This window comes from Chlorocebus sabaeus, unplaced genomic scaffold (genome assembly GCF_047675955.1).
Source record: "Chlorocebus sabaeus isolate Y175 unplaced genomic scaffold, mChlSab1.0.hap1 unalloc_scaffold_553, whole genome shotgun sequence".
Classification (NCBI taxonomy): Eukaryota; Metazoa; Chordata; class Mammalia; order Primates; family Cercopithecidae; genus Chlorocebus; species Chlorocebus sabaeus.
Window position 1 is genome coordinate 8,141 of NW_027327874.1, and position 21,633 is coordinate 29,773.

At 47.7% G+C, this 21,633-nt stretch overlaps 1 protein-coding gene across 1 annotated transcript in view; it reads left to right on the plus strand.

Annotated features, from left to right (window-relative positions):
* Positions 1–1,119: 1,119 nt before the first annotated feature.
* LOC140711306 (uncharacterized) overlaps positions 1,120–21,633 on the plus strand; it is a 66,506-nt gene continuing 45,992 nt past the window's right edge. The window contains exons 1-4 of the mRNA XM_073014267.1: positions 1,120–1,201; positions 3,634–3,759; positions 5,606–5,686; positions 5,950–6,933. Of these exons, the coding sequence (XP_072870368.1) occupies positions 1,120–1,201; positions 3,634–3,759; positions 5,606–5,686; positions 5,950–6,933 (1,273 nt within the window). The remainder of the gene's footprint in view (positions 1,202–3,633; positions 3,760–5,605; positions 5,687–5,949; positions 6,934–21,633) is intronic.

A 21,633-nucleotide genomic window follows, 5' to 3' on the forward strand; every position in this document is an offset into this window, starting at 1 on the left:
TGTGTCAGCCTCGTAAAGTGCTGAGATTATAGACATGAGCCATGGCACGCAGCTGATTTATTATTTTATTTTCTCAGAACTCTATGCAACCTGATTCTTAATACATAAGGAAAGAGAAGCCAGTCAAAAGTGGAAGTAGTTGCACACAATGAAAGTGTCATTTGGCACTTAGACAAGAGAGGCGGATTATAAAAATAAAAGATCTACATGTCGCAATTGGCTGTGGGCTTGGATATGGACTCCAGCACTTTTTATTTTTATTTTTTTAGGAGAGAGTGTCTCACTCTCTTACTCAAGCTGGAGTGCAGTGATATAATCATAGCTCACTGTTATTTCAAACTCCTGAGTTCAAGTGATCCTCCTGCCTCGACCTCCCAAGTACCTGGGACTACAGATGTGCCATCGCTCCAGGCAATTTTTTTTTTTTGAATTTTTGTAGAGACGAGGTCTCCCTGTGTTGCCCAGGCTAGTCTCAAACATGTGACCTCAAGCAATCGTTCCGCCTTGGCCTCTAAAGTGCTGGGGTTATAGGTGTGAGTCACTGTACCCGGCCAAGAAACCAACTCCACCTGTTTTCTATATAAAGTTTAGCATCTAGATACGAAGCAAAATAAGTTTTAAAGATCAAGGAGTCTGAAGGGAAGCTGCTGGGAGGGGAATGGGCTCAAGGCAGCGTTTTCTGGTCTACAGTTTTGCTTATTCTTGGACTTTCCAAAGTCCTGAAAGAAGAAGAAGGAAAGTGAGAAGAGAGGAAGAGGCAGGAGGAAAGGAGGAGTGCTGCGCCTCTGCGGTTGCAGATTAGCCCAAGGCAGCTCAGTGGCTGGGAAGGAAGGGAGGAAACCCCCAAGGCCGAAGGTGGAGTCAGAGTCCTGGGTCCAGCAGAGACTGGAGGGGAGGAGGGTGCCAGGAGCCAAAGACCTTCCTGCTAGCACTGCAACCTCTTAAACTGCTTAGGCTTTTATCTAAATTTGATATGTCCACATTTTGTAGACCTCCAAACCAAGTCACTCAGGGTAACCCAGACAGGAAGAGGAGGATGTTAGGAGAAGGTGCCCCACCTGATGATGCCCTTCTGGCTTTTATCCATTCCTGGGAATGACTCTTTCTCCAACTCGAGGGATGCCCCTATGGGAGAATACAGTGGCGTGGACCAGCAGTGGAGAATTCCAAGTCCAAAAAACGATTGGCATTTTCAAGGAAAGTAAGAAATCATCCTGCATATATGAAATATTGGGAAAAAGGTTGTTACTAATAATTCTCAAGCGACCACTCTGGTGAGACTAGGTTTCTCTGGGGATGTGTGGAGCAGGGTGTATGTACCGAGTGAGCACATCCCACCCTTCAGACTCCTTCAGCTCCTGTCTACTGTAGCAGTCAGAGGGCAACTCCTGTCCTCATCTCCTCTGAGCGACCCACTCACTCATTCACTCACTCATTCATTCACTCATTAACTCATTCACTCACTCACTCATTCACTCATTCACTCCTTCACTCGCTCACTCACTCATTCACTCACCCTTTTACTCACTTGCTCATTCATTTACTCATGCACTCACTCATTCACTGACCCATTCACTCACTCACTCACTCATTCACTCACCCATTCACTCACTCATTCATTCCCTCATTCACTCACTCAGTCATTCACTAACTCACCCTTTCACTCACTCATCCATTCACTCATTCACTCACTCATTCACGCACTTATTCACTCACTCACTCATTTCCTCATTCATTCACTCAATCATTCACTCACTCAAATCATTCACTCATTCACTTACTCATTCACCTCTTCACTCATTCATTCACTCATCCTTTACTCACACACTCACTCATTTATTGACTCATTCACTCACTCACTCGTTCATTCACTCACTCACTTCTTCACTTCCTCATTCACTTGTTCGCTCACTGACTCATTCACTCACTCTTTCCCTCACCCATTCACTCACTCACCCACTCATCTGTTCACTCACTCATTCACCCACTCACCCATTCACTAAGTCACTCATTCATTCACTCACTCACTCATTCATTCACTCACTCACTCATCACTCATTTATTCCCTCGGTCACTCACTCATTCACTCACTTATTCACTTGCTTATTCACTCACTCATTCACTAAGACACTCATTCATTCACTTACTCACTTATTCACTCACCCATTCACTCACTCACTCATTCACTCATTGACTCCCTTGGCAATTCATTCACTCACTCACGGTCACTCATTCAGTCATTTACCCACTCACTCACTCATTTCTCCTTCCCTCATCCACTCACTCACTCATTCACTGACTGACTCACTCACTCACCCATTCACTCATTTACTCACTCATTTACTCCTTCACTCACTCACTCACTCCCTCTTTCATTCATTCATTCAGCAGCACCCATGACAGGTTCACTCTGTCCTGGGCTCTGCTGTTGCCCTGGGACTGCAGCAGGGAATAGTCAAAGATCTCTGAATCCACGGCATTCAGGGTTCAGCCAGGGGACCTTTCGAGAAGCCCAGCAGATAGGTGAAACGCCCCATGTGTGACACTGACAAGGATGTTTTAAGAGCAGCAGGGAGAGAACAGGAGTGTGCATGGAGCCCAAAATTTCTAAGAGGGTGATCTGGGGAGGCCTCAACATGCAGGAGACCTTGCAGGACAGACCTGTGGAAAGTGGGCAGAGTCGGTAGGGAGAGGAGGGCCTGGTTTGAGGAAAAAGCAGACTGGGTCTGAGGTTGTCGGGTGCCTGCATGGGCCTCTGGGCAGCACCAGGATCTGAAGGGACCAGAGGACAGGCCAGTGTGGCTTGTGTGGTGTCTGTGACACCGAGTCAGCAGAGAAGATGCCTGAATTACATCCTGATAGGTGCACCCTGACTTTGAAGCTGAGGACACCCGAGACATGGAGGTGGGGTGGAGGTTGGGGCAGAGCAGGGGATGAGGAGGGAGCCTGTTCCGGTCCAGGTCAAAGGTGGTGGCCTGGCCCCAGTGGCTCCAGATGCAATGAAGAGCCAATAGGAACTTTCCTGAGGGACTTAGATGCCAGGGTGGAGGAGCACTGCAAGGCTTCAGCCTGAGCCCGTGGGAGGATGGAGTCACCAGGAGCTGAGGTGAGGAAGACTGAGCGGTGGGGGGTTGTGTGGGGGGTGCAGAGGCCTGAGCTCAGTTTGGCCCCTGCAGATTTGAGATGCCCACTCCATGCACAGGCTGAGACAGCAGAGAAGGGGAAGAGGCTGCAGCTCAGGTAGCCCTGGAATGTGCAGCTCCACATGCTGGGGCACTGGGTCATGGTGTCCTCATGGCTGGGAGCTGCTTCCCTCCTGGGATGCCAGAACTCCTTTAGGGCACATCGGCAACTCCTGCGCTCAACACTGAGGGGAAGTGGGAAGGGCAGCTGTCCCTATGCATGTTCTCCTTCACCTTGTCCTAGGCAGGTCCCAGGCAGCACCTCCCCTCCCAAGTGGCTCCCCTTGTCCGCTGCCCCTAGTGTTCACAGCCAGACCCTAGAAGAGGGCTGGACTCAGTGGCTCACTTCTGATGAATAGAACCAGGCAAAAGAGATGGCGGTCTCTCCTGAGATTGGATTGGGAGGAGCTGAGGTTCTGTCCACTGGAACTCTCCCCCTGGCTCTTGGTAGGTGCTAGTTCTGGCAAAGCCAGTCACGCACCCAGGGCAGAGGGCAACCTGAAGCTGATGCCACAGAGAGACTGGGGCCTTCAGTCCAACAGCCTGCAAGCAACAGAATCCTGCCAGCAACACAGAAGTGAGCATGGAAGCAGCTCCTCCCCTGATGAGCCTGAGCCTTCAGAAGACACAGCAGCCCTAGGCAGACACCTGCTGCAGTCCTGGAGAGCCCCTGGGGCAGAGGGCCCAGTGAAGCCTGCCTGAACTCCTGGCCCAAGGAGTAATCATTCCTGGGGTATAAGTGTGTGCTGGTGTGGGCCTTTGGAGTAATCTGTCAAGGGACAATAAAGAACATACACACACCTCAGGTCCTACTGGGTGGAAGCTGTATGGTCAGCACGGCATGTAATATCTTCCTCTTGAATTAGAAGATTCATTGCTAAGGCCAAAGTTAAAAAAAAAAAAAAAAAAAAAAACCTCTAGTTGTAGCAACATTGACATACATGACTTTCAAAAAAAAAAAAAAAAAAAAAAAAAAAAGCCATAGCTATTCTTTTCCATCTTTGCTGCAGGTATATATTAATATATGTTAATTCCCTGACTGACTGAGCAATGGGCCAAACTCATAAGAACAGATGTGTGAGGACCGTCAGTGACCACCATGACCCCAGTCCCAGCCCTTATACACAGACAGACTTTTGAACATAATCCATAACCTTGGGGGTCTTGACACTCTAAATTTTATTGTTTTTCATTAACTATTTCTATTCCCTAAACAATACCTGTTCATCGCAGAGAAAAATGGCATTGCCTATACTAAGCAAAAGAAAGGAAATAAAATGCTCAGAAACATTTACATATGTATGCAGACTCACACACACACACACACACACGCACGCATGCACAGGCTCGCACTGTGTCTAGGCCTGCCTTTTCACTTATTTGTATGTCCTGAACATATTTCCATGTCAGTAGACACATATCTTTGTAGTGGTAACAGCAACTAAATATTATTGCAGTGCATATTTTTACCATCATTTATTTAACTCATCATATTTGAACTGTTAGGTTATATCTATCATTTTCTGTATTACAGACAATTTGATGACAAATGACCAATCCCCTAATGTTCAATATAAAAATATCAATTGCATAAGGAGATAACGGGTATTTGGCTAAAATAAAATTCAGTGTGGCCCACCTTCTCCACATGTAACATGTTCTAAAAAGGCATGAATAATTATATTAGCCCTTCTATTCTCCAGCACAGATCCTGAGCCCAGCTGTGGGTACAGGTGCTTAGAGCCTCAGTCTGCTCTTCTGCCCACCAGAAGGCAAAGGCCACTCAACTGCCACCTTAAGACAGCCAGGATTCTCCTCTCCCTTTTATTTAATAGAATAATGCTCAGGTTCACTGCATGAGAGCAGCGCTCTCTGACTTTGCATTCATCAGGACAACCTAGGTGGTTTGTTTAAAAATACACATTTCCTGGCTGAGTTCCCAGAAACTGGACTTCAGTGGTTTAATGGGGGTGTGCATAGGACAGGTGATTCAGAGGACCACAAGGGGTTAGGAATTTCGCTGTTAATTCTGGCCAAGGGAGCGATTAGACTATCCAGCACTATCCGCAGCATATTTTTTTTTTCCTCTTTTGCAATGAATATTTGATGCTCAGCGGGATGAGGCCCAGGATGAGGCACACATCCAAGAAAAATCCATGCCTCTCCATCTTTTCCCCAGGATTGCCCTTTGGTGAGACTCTCCTTTGCGATTGCTTCACTTTCCCGGGTTCATAGAACAAACCTCTTCTTAGTCTCTTTTGTTGTTTCCTATCTGTTCAACAAACACCCACTGCGCAGGACCATCCTCCGGAAAGCCCTCGAGTGGGGCCGTTTGGGAGCCCTTCTTCGTGGGGTGAGCACTGAAGGAACCGGGATCCCATAAACCCGTGCTTTTGTGGGGGCTGCTCCCTCTCCCATCGCAGGTAACTGGCACCAGGCTGTTAAGCTGTGGATGGGCAACTGGCACAGTGCTTTGGATGTGCGTATTTCAGCACGTGGAGTTGGTCAGTGAAGTCAGCCGAGGTCAGCACAGCGTACGTAGGGAGGAAGGGTCGTCCCGCCTCCGTGCCAGGTCAGTCCCGTTGCGCCTCCTCCTGTCCCACTCTGACTTTCGCGCGCCCAGGCGTCTCTGAGGGTAGCGCCCCGACACTCTCCCCCACCCCAAGGATTCTTCTCCCCACGGGACGGGCTGGGGACCCAGGAGCGCCACAGACCCCGTGGACCCGGGAAATCGCAGCTTTGTCATAGCTAAGCTCGCCGCGCTCAGCTTTTCCCACCACCTGGAGGATCCACTCTCCGGGCGTCCTTCCCGACCTCAGGCTGCAGAGAAAACTTGGGGGCGGGGATCGAGGAAGCCTCGCGCAGAGGCTCCTAGCGCAGGCCCAGGAGGAATCCTGCAGCCAACAAGAAGCTGTGCGCACGGCCGGGCTCGGTGCTGACAACAGCTGGATCTACCGGGCCTGCCGCGAGCCTCCGCGTCCAGGTGGGGTCTCCGCGCCCCAATTCCACCCCGCCCCGCCATCGGCGCTCCCCGCAAGTGCGGGGTTTCCACCGGCCCCTGCGTTCGCGCCCACTCACGGTCTCCCTTGCCCCCCCACCCGGAGATGCTCCCGGCGTTCTATTCCGCCCTGCCTTGGCCCGCCCAGCGAACGATGTGACCCCGCCCCCCTGCGGTCTCCCCTCTCCCGGTCGCTGCCCCTGCCCCCACCTGTGGCGCTCCGGGCATCTCTAAAGGCCCCAACCAGAGTCTTCCAACCCACCCGCGAGGCTAGCGCACCAGCAACGCGGCCCCACCCGCAGGGACCCCCGCCCACTTGTGGTGCTACCCCCGCCTCCGCGACTTCACCCACCGCTGGCGCGGCAGCCACCTACGACGACCCCCGCGTAGGTCCTCCTGCCCACACCCGCCCCCGGCCAGCCCCTGCCTCTTTCTCTGCCCCTTTCCCTGCCCCTGCCCCTAGCCGCGCCCCCACCCCTGCAGCCCCTCCTGTGCGCTTGGGCCCCGCCCGTCAAGGCCCTTTGGCGCTAGGGCCGGGCGGGGGCGCGGGCGGGGCAGCGTTTCCGAGTCGGGCGCGCCCCCGCAGCGTCTCCATTTCCTGCTGCGCACGCGGACTAGCTGCTGCCCTCGGCCTCCTCGCCTTGGACGCGGACGACTCCCGGGCCCCCAAGGGCTCCTTGCGGAAGTTCCTGGAGCACCTCTCCGGGTCTGGCAAGGCCATCGGCGTGCTGACCAGCGGGGGACATGCTCAAGGTGCGCGCCCCGCTCCGGGCGGCGAGGGAGGGACGGACGGAGAAGGAGAGAAGAGGGAGAAGGGGAGAACAGGGCGAAGGGGATGGGGGAATGGGGCAGAAGAGGGGGAAGCGATGGGAGGACCCGGGGAAATGTGGGGAAGCGATGGGAAGAACTGGGGAGAACAGCGGCGAAGCGATGGGAAGAACTGGGGAGAAGCCCGTGCCCGGGAGCGGCAGGGGTACCTGCGGGGCGGCGGGAGCCGGCAAGGCAACCCCGGGGTCCTTGCCGGGTGGGGCGGAGGAGGAAGGGACATGGCGGTAGGAACCTCCATCCGGAAAATAGTGAGCTTTCCACCCTCTCCGGTTTATGTTTTAAATTGAGCCTGGTAGAGGGGGTCGCCTGGAGCACCTTCCGGGGTCGTTCTGCCTCTGAGCTATAGGATGGGGCCGGGCTTCCCCTCCGAATCCTGGGTACAGCGCGATCACTTCTTAAGTTGCCCCCGCCCCCCAACTCCGCCCCACGCCACCCCCCAGCATGTCGAGGAAGAAACGGCCGGATGCCCGCGGGCCTCCTGTCGCCTCGGGCCCCGCGCGGCGTGGGCAGGGTCCCGGCTGCTGCAAAGCAGGAAATGGCCGGGGTGCTCTGGGTTCCCGCCTAGCGTCTCCGAGGCGGTCCGGCAGCCCCTCGCGTTTCCGCTGGAAGATTTTAAAAAAGGGTTTCCTGCGCTCGCATGTGCTGTCGCCTTCCGGCTCGTAACAAAACCGAAAACTAAAATGGGTCCCAGGCCCTCCCCGCCAGCCTCCGCGGACGGGAAGGACCAGGAAGCGGGGACTCTGGGACGTCAGCGGCGCCGCAGCGCGGGCTCTGGGCTTCCCCTGTCCTGTAATGTGGAAAGGGCTCTCCAGTGGGGGCCGAGCCTGGGCCCACGACGCGGGCGCGCCGGGAGGACATTTAACATTGAAGAGCGGGAGGTGGTGGAGACTCGCTCCCCAGGCCCCGGGTGCACGTAAGGGCACCGGTGCCCGGGTTCAGGAGGGTGAGGCCTTCTTGGCCAGGTAGCCTTGTTAAATCTATCTGAAAATCACAGATAACTAAGTATCAAGTCGTCACAGATCATTTTAGTATCCTGAATGAGATGGCTACGGAAAACATGAAAACATCGTTACTGGTTACCTGCATGATGCATCCAAAACATTGTTGCCTGCACAGTGGCAGCACTGATATTTGTGGGCTTTTGAACATGTGGACTGGAGTGTTAAGAGCCCTTCAGAGTTATGACAGTAGTTTGATTTGAATGTTCTTTTCTTGGCGAATAAGTGCTGTACATTGAATTTACCCAGGAAACTAGGAAGGTGAACCCACACGAAGGACACAGGCCTGTGGGCTGCTCCAGGCACCCTTAGGGCGTTGCAGGGCCTGAGCCATGCGCTTCCTGCTCAGCCTCCTGAGAGCCCTGACGGCGTCTCTGTTCTGCCTCACACTGGACCCGCTAGTTTCATATTCTTGTTATGGTTCCGAGGCTACAAGCGGTTGGATTCTGTGAGACACTCTCTGTCTTCCTCCTCTGGCTGCTTTCAAATGGGTCGTCTTTTTTTATAACTGATTTTTTAAGCAGTGATTGCTGGGGTGAGTTGTAGTGCTGTCCTGAACTGGGTTTTGATGCTGTGCACATCAGCTGAGTCACCAGCCCAGGGCCCTGTCAGTCCCATTATTAAGCTCATTTCTTGCTCTTCTCATTGTTACTCAGACGCCTTAAAAAAAAAGCAAACTCCTGCTTGCCGTCACTGGCTGAGTTTGGCAAATGGGTGTTTACCCTGGAAAGAGGGGCATTTTGTCCTCTGGAACGTCTAAGGCGCCCTTTGGTGAGGTGGTCTGTTTCTGACCACTCTATCCTGTGGGCGTCCTTCCTGCTTCCACCTTCCCTTTCCGAACGCCTCCGCCTCGAGGGCTTTAATTTTCCTTCTGTGTGTGTGCCACGCAGAGGTTATGACTGTTGTGCCAGTGCCCTGTTTTTTCTTTCTTTCTTTCTTTCTTTCTTTCTTTCTTTCTTTCTTTCTTTCTTTCTTTCTTTCTTTTTTTTTTTTTTTTTTTTTTTTTTGCTGAGGGCCCAAAACTTGCTGCATCTCAAAAGAAGCAATTGCATCCATTTGTTCGCGATGAGCATAAACTGCTCTTTAAGGGAGACTAATTGGTAAACCCGGCTGCTGTGGGTAGAAAGACAGAGGTGGCCGCGGAAGGAGGGCTCTGCCTCTTGGAAGCCTGCACAACCGTCCTGCTTTCTTTCTTCAATATCCGCGGGGGGGGGGGGGGGGGTTAATTTTAATAAGCCCTGGAAACCAACAAAGCAGGAAAGTGCTAAGACATTGAGGTGTGAGATTTAAAATTACAACCAGCAGCCTCTCATTCTTCCTTCACTGAGGAAGGAAGGAACCAGTTGCCTCTTCGTTTTGGGGCTGCAGGATATGTTTGGCAGCGACAGTGGCCCTTTGTGCTGTGTGACTCATGAATTGAGATAGTTCTTTACTAAGTGTTTTGTGCAGTAGGTATGAAAATGGGGAAAGAGGGAGCACTGTCCAGGGTGGAGAGGCGTGGAGAGACGCTGTGATACATAGCGAGTCCTTTTCTTCTGGGCTCCTGGTTTTCAATCTTTTTCTTTTTTTTTTCTAACAGCTTGAAAGATGGTTTTTGTGTCTTAATTAAAAGATTGAAGACTGTAGGTCAGACCCAAACTAATTCCATTGGCATCAAAGAGAAGGATTCTTTACATATTTATCTATAGGCATAATTGATTTTTTTATTTTTTGCTGAATTATCTGGTTAGTCAAATCATACATTAGAGAAGTAATATTAAAAATTAAAAATTAAAAAATGTATCTGTAAACATATCCCCCTTCCATTCCAGTCTTTGTCTCTGTGTAATTTTAGAACCTTGGGCCATGATGTACACAGAGTTTATATTCTTTTAATATCTTGCTACTTCATTGTTTTCATGTTTAATCTTTGGATTGATGTATCACAGGTTACTTGACCGTTTCTTACAGGTGTTTGGTTTAGTTTTTTTTTTTTTCCCTTAACACTAATGTAAATTTGCGTGTTTGGATGGCAGTTTTAGCAGAATTTAAGGCAGAGTCTCAGTTAGGGTGATGGATCGATTTATAGTCCCTAGTTTGAGGAGGGAGGTGGCAATATGCCCTTTCTTCTAAAATTGATATGTTAAATCACAATGGACGTTTACTTGATTTTGAGCATTTGGGACTCCTCTGGGGTTCACTGTTATTGCAAGGTCAGGGCTGGGGATCTTCTGCTGGAGAGGCCCCCAGCGTGCCCAGCGCAGGGTCCTGAGTGTGTTGCTGCAGGACAGAAGCTCTGGGCTTTGCCCTGCAGCGGCCGTTGCTCTGGGAAGAGCTGGCTGCTCCAGGAATGAGGCCTATGCTCTGAAGTTCACAGTCAGCAGACCAGCAAAGGTCAGCACAGATGACCTTATATGAATCATTCATTTAACAAGCATTCATGGAATACACATTCCATGCAGTTGGAACTTAGAGTGGAAGGCCATCAGTTCACTGTTGTCTCAGCAGAACTTTGTCCCTGGGTCCCTGTTGAACTTAGAGTGGAAGGCCATCTGCTCACTGTTGTCTGAGCAGAGCTTGGTACCTGGGTCCCTGTTGAACTTAGAGTGGAAGGCCATCAACTCACTGTTGTCTGAGCAGAGCTTGGTCCCTGGGTCCCTGTTGAACTTAGAGTGGAAGGCCATCAGCTCACTGTTGTCTGAGCAGAGCTTGGTCTCTGGCTCCCTGTTGTAGCCTCCGCTCCTAGGAGGTGCACGGTGAGTGTTGGGGGACCCTCCACAGGCACAATTGCTGAACAAGGACCCCTCCCAAGGGTGTCAGCCCTAGGCCCTGAGCTCTGAAGAGGAGGAAGGCATTCCTGGGGCCGACTTCCCTTCTGGATACTGAGCTCTGCACAGAGAGAAACTCTTCCACACTCACTGCAGTGAAGTTCATACTTTAGAGACTGGGGCCTGCATTCCCCAGAATTTCCATGGCCACAGGTGGTGGCTGCACCATGCGACTGGTGTCTATGTTCCCTGGAATTTCTGTGGCCATAGATGGTAGCTGTACCATGTGACTGAGGTCTGCATTCCCTGGAATTTCCATGACTGCAGGTGGTGGCTGCACCATGCGACTGGAGTCTGTGTTCCCCAGGATTTCTGTGACCACAGGTGGTATCTGCACCATGCGACTGGAGTCTGTGTTCCCCAGGATTTCTGTGACCACAGGTGGTAGCTGTACCATGTGACTGAGGGTCTGCGTTCCCCTGAATTTCCGTGGCCATAGGTGGTGGCTGTACCACGGGAATGAAGGTCTCTGTTCCCTGGAATTTCCATGGCCATAGGTGGTGGCGGTACCATGCGACTGGGGTCTGCGTTCTCCAGAATTTCTGTGGCTGCAGGCTGTGGCTGCACCATGCAACTGGGGTATGCATTCCTCGGAATTTCCGTGGCCATATGTGGTGGCTGTACCATGTGACTGAGGGTCTGCATTCCTTGGAATTTCCATGGCCATAGATAGTGGCTGTACCATGTGTCTGAGGGTCTGCGTTCTCTGGAATTTCTGTGGCTGCAGATAGTGGCTGTACCATGTGACTGAGGGTCTGCATTCCTGGAATTTCTGTGTTCGCACATGGTGGCTGTACCATGCAACTGGGGTCTACATTCCCTGGAATTTCCTTGGCCACAGGCGGTGGCTGCACCATGCATCAGGTCCTCTGTCTCAGGAGTTGGTGCCATTGTCTCTGTTACTCCCTCGCCTGACACAGAGAGGCAGTTCCTAACTTTATCACTCCCAGGAAACACACAGGCATCTGTTTTGGATCCTTGTTTTATTTCCCCATCACCTTTCTCATCAAAGGGAAATTCACATCCCTCTAAAGCTGAAAATGGTGTGGGGCCCCCTGGTGGTCTTTCCAAGGCATTATCAGCAGGTAAATTAGATCATGCGGGCCAGTGTACCTGAAATGAAAACAGAAAGGTAAGTCGAGTCACTAAGCTTTGGTAGGAGATTCAGGGTCTTTGTTAGTGGCAGAATCATCCGAAGTAAGTTGTTTGTTCACTGCAGATCTAGATGGTTGGCTGTGTCAGGATTAAACTTAGCCAGTGTCGACAGAGTGTCGCTTAATCCTCACGGAAGCGTGTCAAGTACATTGAAGAATAGCTGCCAAGTCTGCTATTGTCGGGAGAGAGGCAGGTACGTCTCTCGCTTAGCCCAGTGCTGCAGGAGGCCGGGCTCACGTCAGGCTGTGCGTGTGAGCGGGTTGGATTTTTAGCACGCTGGTACGGTAAAGCACAAACATCTATTTTTAACTTGTGGGTGACCTTCTTCTGTGCTGCTTGAGTCTCTGTGGGCCTTTCTCTGTTTCCTTCCTGAGGAGTCTGTGCCAGGGTCCCAAGCATTCTCTGGGCTGCACCTCCGTGCCTGCCCAGTGAGGAGCCTCCTTCTGGTGGCTGTGGGACTGGGCTGGGCCCACACTGTCAGCATCGTCTGGGGTAAGCAAGCCCGTCCTTCCACACCTTGGTGTCCCCAGCTGTTGAACAGGGCTAATCAACTGACCGTCAGGATTAATGGGGATCTGATGCCCTCATCTCATAGCCCTGCTTGGTAAATAGCCACTTCCACTCTGTCCTCCAATGTGCTACTCTAGACTTTTTCTTTACCTCCATTTAGCCAGGTGATTCGAGGTGACAGTGACTATCAAGAGGGATGTACAGAGGAAACCAGTGGAAGAGAGCTCGAGGAGCAGACATGGGCACAGGGAGCACAGTGCGGGGAGCATGGATGCAGGGAGCATAGGCATGGGGAGCACAGATAGGTGTAGGGAGCATGGGCGTGGAGAGGACGGGTGCAGGGAGAACGGGTGTGGGGAGCACGGATGCCCGGTGCACAGGTGTGGGGAGCACGGGCGTGTGACGCATGGGTGCGGGGAGCACGGGCGCTGGGAGCACAGGGCATGGAGAGCATGTGTGTACTTGCTCTGCTCTGACAGATGCTGCCGAGCATGTACTCTGTGCTCAGATGGTTCAGAGCCTCAGTGCCTCTTTAAAAAAAAAAAAAAATTCTTTTTTTAAAGATAGGACTTCTGTCTTCCTGGTGGCCCCTTTTAGTTGATACTCTTTTAAGCCTGCTTTTCCAGAGAAAAGCTAGGAAGGATGGCCTATATAGGTTCCAGTCTGGGCATATCTGGAAGAATGGGTCTTTTTTAGGTTTGAGTCTGGAGTACCTGGGGACATCTTTGAACCTCCACTCAGAGTCCCAGAACCACGTGTAGAGGCTCCCCAAATGTCTGCTGGGAATTTCCCCTCTGCTCGGGGATGATGAAGAGCAGAACCTCATCCTGCCACGACCTCTGGGGTCCTCCTTCCTGGAGGGCAGTGCCTTGGTGACCAGCGTGTGTAGGAGTCTGAGCTGGCACCTTCGGGCTATGCTGTGCAGTGGGGGCTCATGCCATGGGGCATTCTTGTGTTCCGCACTGGGACTGGTGACGTTGGGCATCCTCGTGCACTGTGGACCACATGGGGTGCACATGAGCCAGACAGCTCCCGGAATTCGGAGCCTGGCTCTGTCTCAGGCCACCTACTTGTCTGTGGCACTTCTGAGGGATTGTGGGGGCCGTATGAGTCTGTGTCCCCACCCTCACTGGCTGGACACCTGTGCCAGGCTGGAGCTTTATGTTTCACCATCCCCTGTTCCGAGTTGTGTGAATATTTATTTTCATTTCCTACTCTCATGAGCTTTCCTTTTTTAAAAAAAAAAAAAAAAAAAATCGGAGACAGACTTTGAAGTCTCCTGGCCCCACCTTTCGTGGACCTAATGGTATTGCAGAAATTATGACTTCAATTATGTATAATAACTGGGGCTACTTTAAAAGTCATGTAAAGGAACAAGGTGGAGTAGCCATTTCAAGCTGTACATCATGCTGGATTCTTAAGTGAACATTATCAGGTTTTCAACACATTTTCTCTTTTTATTTACTTTGGAGAATATAATGGATGCTCAGAAGCTGTTGGAATTTAGTAAGAGGAAGTTATCCTTAAGAAGGTATTTAAGCAAGGGGACAGTTGGAGTAAACGTAAATTATGAACACACGCCTATTCCAAACCAGAGAAATAAAAGCATCAACTGTACTGGGGTTGAAACTTGGGTGTTAGTGTGTCTTTCCTGCCCACAGTGACTGTGGCAGTGCTGTGGGCAGGAAATTCTGGAAAGAAGACTTGGTGCCAGTGGTAATTTTTGTGACGATTCATTTGCTTTCAGCTCAAGTGACTATAGTCTTACTTGCAAATGACTAGGTCTCCACCAATGGAACACAACACTGACATAGGACAAATGAGAAATGACCCTTGGGTTTTTAACAATTATTATTTTTAATGGAAACATTATAGTACATATCCATGCGATACAGTGTAATATTTCAATACATGTTTTTCGTGTGTAATTAGCAACTCAGGGTAATTAGCATGTCCATCATCTCAAACATTTGTCATTTCTTAATGCTGGGAATATTTAAAATCCTCTCTTCTAGCTGCTTGAAAATATACAATAAATTGTAAACTATAGTCACCCTACAAGGCTATAGCACACTAACCCTTATTTTTACTATCTAGATGTAATTTTGTATCCATTAGCCAACCTCTCCCTTTCTGCCTTCCCGCCACCCTTTCCTGTCTCTAGAAGCCACTGTTCTACCTTCAGAGGGTAGAATATCGTTTTCCACATAGAGATCTTTAACCTTCTTGGTTAGATTTCTTCTGAGGTATTTTTATTTTTATTTTATATTTTTGTAGTTAAATGGGATTGCTTTCTTGATTTCTTTTTTCACTGGCTCATTGTTGGTCTATAGAAATGTTACTGATTTTTCTATGTTGATTTTGTATTCTGTAACTTTATTGAATTTATCAGTTCAAAGAGATTTTTGCTGGAGTCTTTTTTTTTTTTTTTTAGTATATAAGAGCACATTGTCTGAAAACAGACAATTAGAGTGCCTTTTTTCCACTTTGGGTGCCCTTGATTTCTTTCTCTTGCCTGACTGCTCTTGAGTAGGACGTTCAGTGCTGTGTTGAATAGGGGTGGCACAAGTGGGTGTCCTTGTCTTTTACAGATCTCAGATAAAAAGCTCTTAGTGTTTCCCCATTCCCCATTATGTTAGCTGTGGGTTTGTCACATATGGCCTTTATTGTGTTGAGGTATGTTTCCTTCAGTGCCTCGTTTGTTGAGACTTTCTATCATGAAGCAGCGTTGAATTTTATCAAATGCTTTTTCTGTATCTATCAAAATGATATTATGGTTTTTGTCCTTAATTCTGTTGATGTGATGTAGCATGATTATTGATTTGTGTTTGTTGAGCAATCCTTGCATCCTGGGATAAATCCCACTTGATCATGGTGTATAATCTTTTTGATTTGCTGTTGGATTCAGTTTGTTAGTATTTTGTTGAGGATTTTTGCATCTGTGTTCATCAGGGATATTGACCTATAGTTTTCTCTTTTTATTGTGTCCTTGTCTTATTTTGGTATCAGGGTAATGCTGGTCTTGAAGAATGAACTTGGCAGAATTCCCTCCTCTTCAATACTTTTGGAATAGTTTGAGAAGAATTGAAATAAAAATGTGTAGAATTCAGCTGCAAAGTCACCTAGTTCTGGGGTTTTCTTTGTTGGGAGACTTTTTATTATTACTTAGTCATACATGTTACTCATTACTGGTCTCTTCAGGATTTCCGTTTCTTCTTGGTTCCATCTTGGTAGGTTGTACGTGTCCGGGAATTTATCCATTTCTTCTAGATTTTCCAATCTGTTGACATACAGTTGTTCAAAATAGTCTGTTTTCTTCATTTTTATATTTGTTAGTTTCAAGTTTATTTAGTTCCTCTTTGATCTTTGTTATTTCTTTTCTTCTACCACTTTTGATTTTGATTTGTTCTTGTTCTTCTAGCTCATTGCAGTTCGTTGTTAGGTTGTTTATTTTAAATCTGTTTTTTAAATGTAGGAGTTCATTGTTATAAACTTTCCTCTTAATACTGCTTTCACTGGATACCATAAACTTTGATATGTTGTGTCTCTGTTTTCATTTATTTCAAGAAATTTTTAAATTTCCTTCTTCATTTCTTCATTGACCCATTGGCTATTCAAGGGCATATTGTTTAATTTCTATGTATTTATACAGTTTTGAAAGTTCTCCTTGTTGTTGATTTTTTTTAAAAATTAAACTTTTTGTTCTAGGGTACATGTGCACAATGTGCAGGTTTATTACGTATGTATTCACGTGCCAAGTTGGTATGCTGCACCCATTAACTCATCATTTACATTAGGTATATCTCCTAATGCTATCCCTCCCTCCTCCCGCCTCCTCCCTCCCCACAACAGGCCCCGGTGTGTGATGTTTCCTTTCCTGTGTCCAAGTGATCTCACTGTTCATTTCCCACCGATGAGTGAGAACTTGCGGTGTTTAGTTTTCTGTCCTTGCGATAGTTTGCTGAGAATGATGGTTTCCAGCTGCATCCATGTCCCTACAAAGGACATGAACTCATCCTTTTTTATGGCTGCATAGTATACCATGGTGTATATGTGCCACATTTTCTTAATACAGTCTGTCATTGATGGACATTTGGGTTAGTTCCAAGTCTTTGCTGTTGTGAATAGTGCTGCAATAAACATACGTGTGCATGTGTCTTTATAGCAGCATGATTTAGAATCCTTTGGGTATATCCCCAGTATTGGGATGGCTGAGTCAAATGGTATTTCTAGTACTAGATCCTTGAGGAATGACCACACTGTCTTCCACAATGGTTGAACTAGTTTACAGTCCCACCAACAGTGTAAAAGTGTTCCTATTTCTCCACATCCTCTCCAGCACTTGTTGTTTCCTGACTTTTTAATGATCGCCATTCTAACTGGTGTGAGATGGTATCTCATTGTGGTTTTGATTTGCATTTCTCTGATGGCGAGTGATTATTGAAGCAGGACTAGCCGCAGACAAAACATGATGGAAGGCTACATGCATCAGCTAACAGAACAAAACGTTTTACAGTGCTTTCTCAAACAATGTCTGGAATTTACAGATAACACTAGTAGTTTTGGTCAGGGGTTAATATTTTTATTATTATTTTAACCACCAGGGCCAGGTGGTGGTGCCAAGGTCGTCTAGCTATTTGTCTTACTTCTGTTTCCTTCCAACTTTTTGTTTTCTCCCCCTTCTCCTGTCTTATAAACTAGGGAAAAGGGGAGACGGGGAAAAGCTGGGAAAGACAACAGGAGAAGTGGTGGTCTCATTCTATATTATGAGCATTTTTTCATGTCTCTATTGGCTGCATAAATGTCTTCTTTTGAGAAGTGTCTGTTCCTTGTTCTTGATTTATAGCTTTATTCGTAGAGTCTGAGAATATCCTAGATGTTATTTCAATTTTAGAAAAAATGTATTGAGAATTCTTTTGTAGCCTAGCATGTGGTGGATTCTAGAGAATGTTCCATGTGCTGAGGAGAAGAATGTGCATTTTGTATCTGTTGGATGAAATGTTCTGTAAATGTCTGTTAGGTTCATTTGGTCTACACTGGACTTTAAACTTGATGTTTTGTTGTTATTTTTTGTCGAGATGACCTCCAGTGCTGACAGTGGGATTTTGAAGCTCCTACTATTGTTGTGTTGGTGTCTCCCTGTCTCTCTCTGTCTCTCTCTCTATATATATATATACACACACACATATATATGTGTGTGTGTATATATATATGTATGTATATATAAATTTATTTGAGACAGAGTTTTGCTGTTGTTGCCTAGGCTGGAGTGCTGAGGTGCAATCTCAACTCATTGCAAACTCCACCTCCTAAGTTCAAGTGATTCTCCTGCCTCAGCCTCCCAAGTAGCTGGGATTACAGGCATATGCCACCATGCTGGGCTAATTTTTTGTATTAGTAGAGACAGGGTTTCATCATGTTGGCCAGGCTGGTCTTAAACTCCTGACCTCAGGTGATCCACCTGCCTCCACATCCCTCCCAAAATGCTGGGATTATAGGCGTGAGGCACCACGCCCGACCTCTCTCTCTATTTAGATCTACTAATATTTGCTTTATATATCTGAGTGCTGTGTTGTTGGGTGCACATATACTCGTAATTGTTAAGTCCTTTTGCTATTTTGATCTCTTTATTATATAATTATCTTTTTGTCTCCTTTTTACAGTTTTTGACTTAAATTGTGATTGATCTGAAATAAATATGGCTACTCTTGCTCACTTTTGATTTCCATTAATGTGGAATGTGTTTTTCCATCCCTTCACATTTAGTCTATGTGTGTCTTTGCGGCTGAACTGAGTTTTTTTGTAGGCAGCATATAGTCGGTTTTTCTTGTTTTAAATCCATTCAGCCCGTCTGTATCTTTTAATTGGGAATCTTGGGATTATTTTGCTATTGATATCACAGTCCAGACATTAAGATTTTCTCACTTAAGTTGCTTGTACACAAATTAATATGAAGAGGAAGTAAGAGTTTTTCTGTTGTCCTTTTGAAGAGAGTGATGGATTATTATTTTGACTTCATGCAAGTGAGGGACTCACCATGCCTGTTGGGATTTTAGAATTTCTTTCCTGTTATTAGGAACAGCAATGATCTGTAATGGGTTCCTGGAATCATCCAGTGATGGTCTGAATATCTTAAAAGTTTCCTTTCCTGTCTCATTTTCTATTTCTCCCCTAGTAGCCATGCAGCCGGGGCAGGACATGGCCTTACATTTCCTTGGTTTCTTGATGATTTCTTAGGTTTAGTGTTTGACACAGTTAGGATTCTGGATAAAATCAGCCCTTCTGGGAAGTGTGTAAGTCAAACAAGGACTTTCTGGTGGCGTTATACAGGTTTCCCATGCCCCATGAGTACAGGAATAGCTCCCTGGGGAAGGAGAATGGGCACATGATGGCAGGGAGCCATTCTTGGATGGTCCCATCGTTCTGCAGGAATTGTCATGCAGGAAGAAGAAGCACGTGGCGACTGAGCTGGTAGTGATTCTGCTGATAGTTTTGATCGTTATGATTTGCTCCTGAAAGGTGATGTGGGATGAACTGCAATATTTAGAATGCTGACATTCCTTGAAACAAAGATATAGAAAAAGGCTTATAATTGCATGATGCCTTGTAGTTTTCAGCTGCTCTCATGTGGATCCTTTTTCGTCCTTCTGAAATGCTTTCTCAGGAGAGAGCGTTGTTCTTCATGTATAGATGAGGAGCCTGGGTTTCAAATGGTTAGGAATTCAGCGCACGCATTGGAATCTTTAGTTTCCTGGAACATTTTCTGTTCAAGTATAGACCACATGGCCTCTAAAGGCTGGCTCATTCTTAACACCGCGATTGGGGATCCAGCCTCACATCTGGAGTGGGTGGCAGGAACTCCACAGCCATCCTGGGTGCTCTGGGGTGGGGTGGCTGAGCTGTGGCAGCCCCTCCCAGCTGAGCAGCAAGGCTGGGGAAAGCTCATTCCATTCCCCTTGGTTCTAACCAGGTAGAGGCTTACACTGCACATTTCCTTAGCTGGGAACCTTTAGAACTTTACATTTAAATCTAATCTGTGATCCAGGGGGTAGACACATGGGTATTCACTGTACAATTCCTACATTTTTTGTATATTTAAAATTTTTTTTTGTATGTGTCATGGACGACAAAAGAAATGAGACCCCTTTGAGTTAGCTTTTCTGTATAGCATCTTCTAGAATCAGGAGGCTGGACAGGGTTTAGTTTCATCAGAAATCTGAATCTTTCTGGTCAAGAGACGGCACTATTAAGTTCTTGGTTGTGTGGTTTCTGGGAAAGAAATATTCTAAATGAGTTCCAGGAATCACCTCTGTGGGATTTCTACAGGAAAAATGACCACTCTTGAAGCTTCGCTGTCACTAACAAGAATAATGGTGACGGTTTCTAAGCTGTCTCCAGCCAATCTTTAGTTCTTTTATGCAGAGTGCTTTTATTCCAAGTGAAGTGCCCTTCTGTTTAATAGTGACCTCCAGTTATTACAGGGATTGCAGCTGCATTTGATGGACGTGAACCTGCTCATCTCTTGCTCCCCAGCTTCGCCTCTGGGGTGCATGGCAGGAGCTCCACAGCCATCCTGAGTGCTCTGGGGGTGGGAAGTCTCTAGGGGGAGTGGACAGTGCATGGCCGGGACTTTCCCGTCCGACGTTCCACACTGGTGTGTGGGCGTCTCTGCCCTGTTTCCTCCGTCCATGCATCTGTGGCCTGTTTTCTCCGTGTGTGCCTCTGTGGCACGTTTCCTCCGTCCATGCGTCTGTGGTGTTTCTTCCGTCCGTGCGTCAGTGGCGTTTCTTTCGTCCCTGCGTCTGTGGCACTTTTCCTCCCTCCGTGCGTCTGTGGCTTTTCTTCCCTCCGTGCGTCTGTGGTGTTTCCTCCGTCCGTGCGTCTGTGGTGTTTTCTCCGTCTGTGGATCTGTGGCGTTTCCTCTGTGAGTCTGTGGCCTGTTTTCTCCGTCCACGCGGAAGGCCGTCGCTTCTCTCTAGTCACCACTTACTGATCGCTCCCTGTGTGCTGAGCCTGTGTCAGGCATGTGGCGTGTGTCACCTGTGTGGCAGGGTTTTGCGTGACACACAGGGACACACGCTTGGGGAGCTGCAGTGATGGGGTCATAGCCACGCAGCTCAGCCCTCGGTCTGAGGGTCTTGGTGCCCACCCAGCTCTTCCCGAAGCAGCCTCGGGGCAGATCCCAGCTCTGCTTTCTCTCCTCGAGGTACCTCATGAAGTAAACTAAGCAAATCGAAAGTAGGAAACGGTTGTGAAATGAGGCCTTGTTTCAGGTGTGTGTGGTCATTTCTCTTTACATGTTTACTTCACATACCCCAAATGATATACTTTCCAGCTGGTATAACAATTAATTACCAGCCATTACTGGTACAAAATTCCATGAAGGATATTTGAGGAGGGCATAGTCTCAAAAACATGCTTGATTTTCACAGTTGTGATTTGCATGATAAAGCTGTCAGGACTGTGACTTTGTTATATTATTTTTATTTTTAGACCCTTGGGAGGAAGTTATTTAGTGATTACTTATAATTGTGAAAATAATGTAATGATTACAGAATCTCATTAGAATAAATATTATATTTTCTGTTCCTTATGTCAATGAAATCATCTTAATCCAGGCCGATGTTGGCAGGAATTGTCACGTTTAAAATGGGTAAGATATTTATGTGATGTGACGACCTCCCGTATTGTCTCTGGAACATATCAGAACTTTCATCTCAATTCTCACTTGTTGACACCCTACCCTGTTTTGTAATTATTCTTGTTTGCATCAGAATTTTGAATCCACGTACCTGAGATGATACTTACGTATGCATGTATGCATGCAGGTGTGTGCATGTGTGTATGCGTGTGTATGTGCGTGTCCACGTGTCCATGTGCACGTGCATATGCATGTATGTGTGTGCATGTGTACGTGTGTATATGAGTGTACGTGTCTGTGCATATGCGTATGTATGCATGTATGTGCATATGTGTGCATGCATGTGCGCTCATGCACACACGTGTACATGTGCATGCACGTGTGCACGTGCATACACGTGTATGTATGTGTGTATGTGTATGCACATATGTAAACGTGTGTGTACATGTATAGGTACGTGTATGCATGTGTATGCATCTGTGTGCGCACAGATATACCTTTTCCTTTCATACAG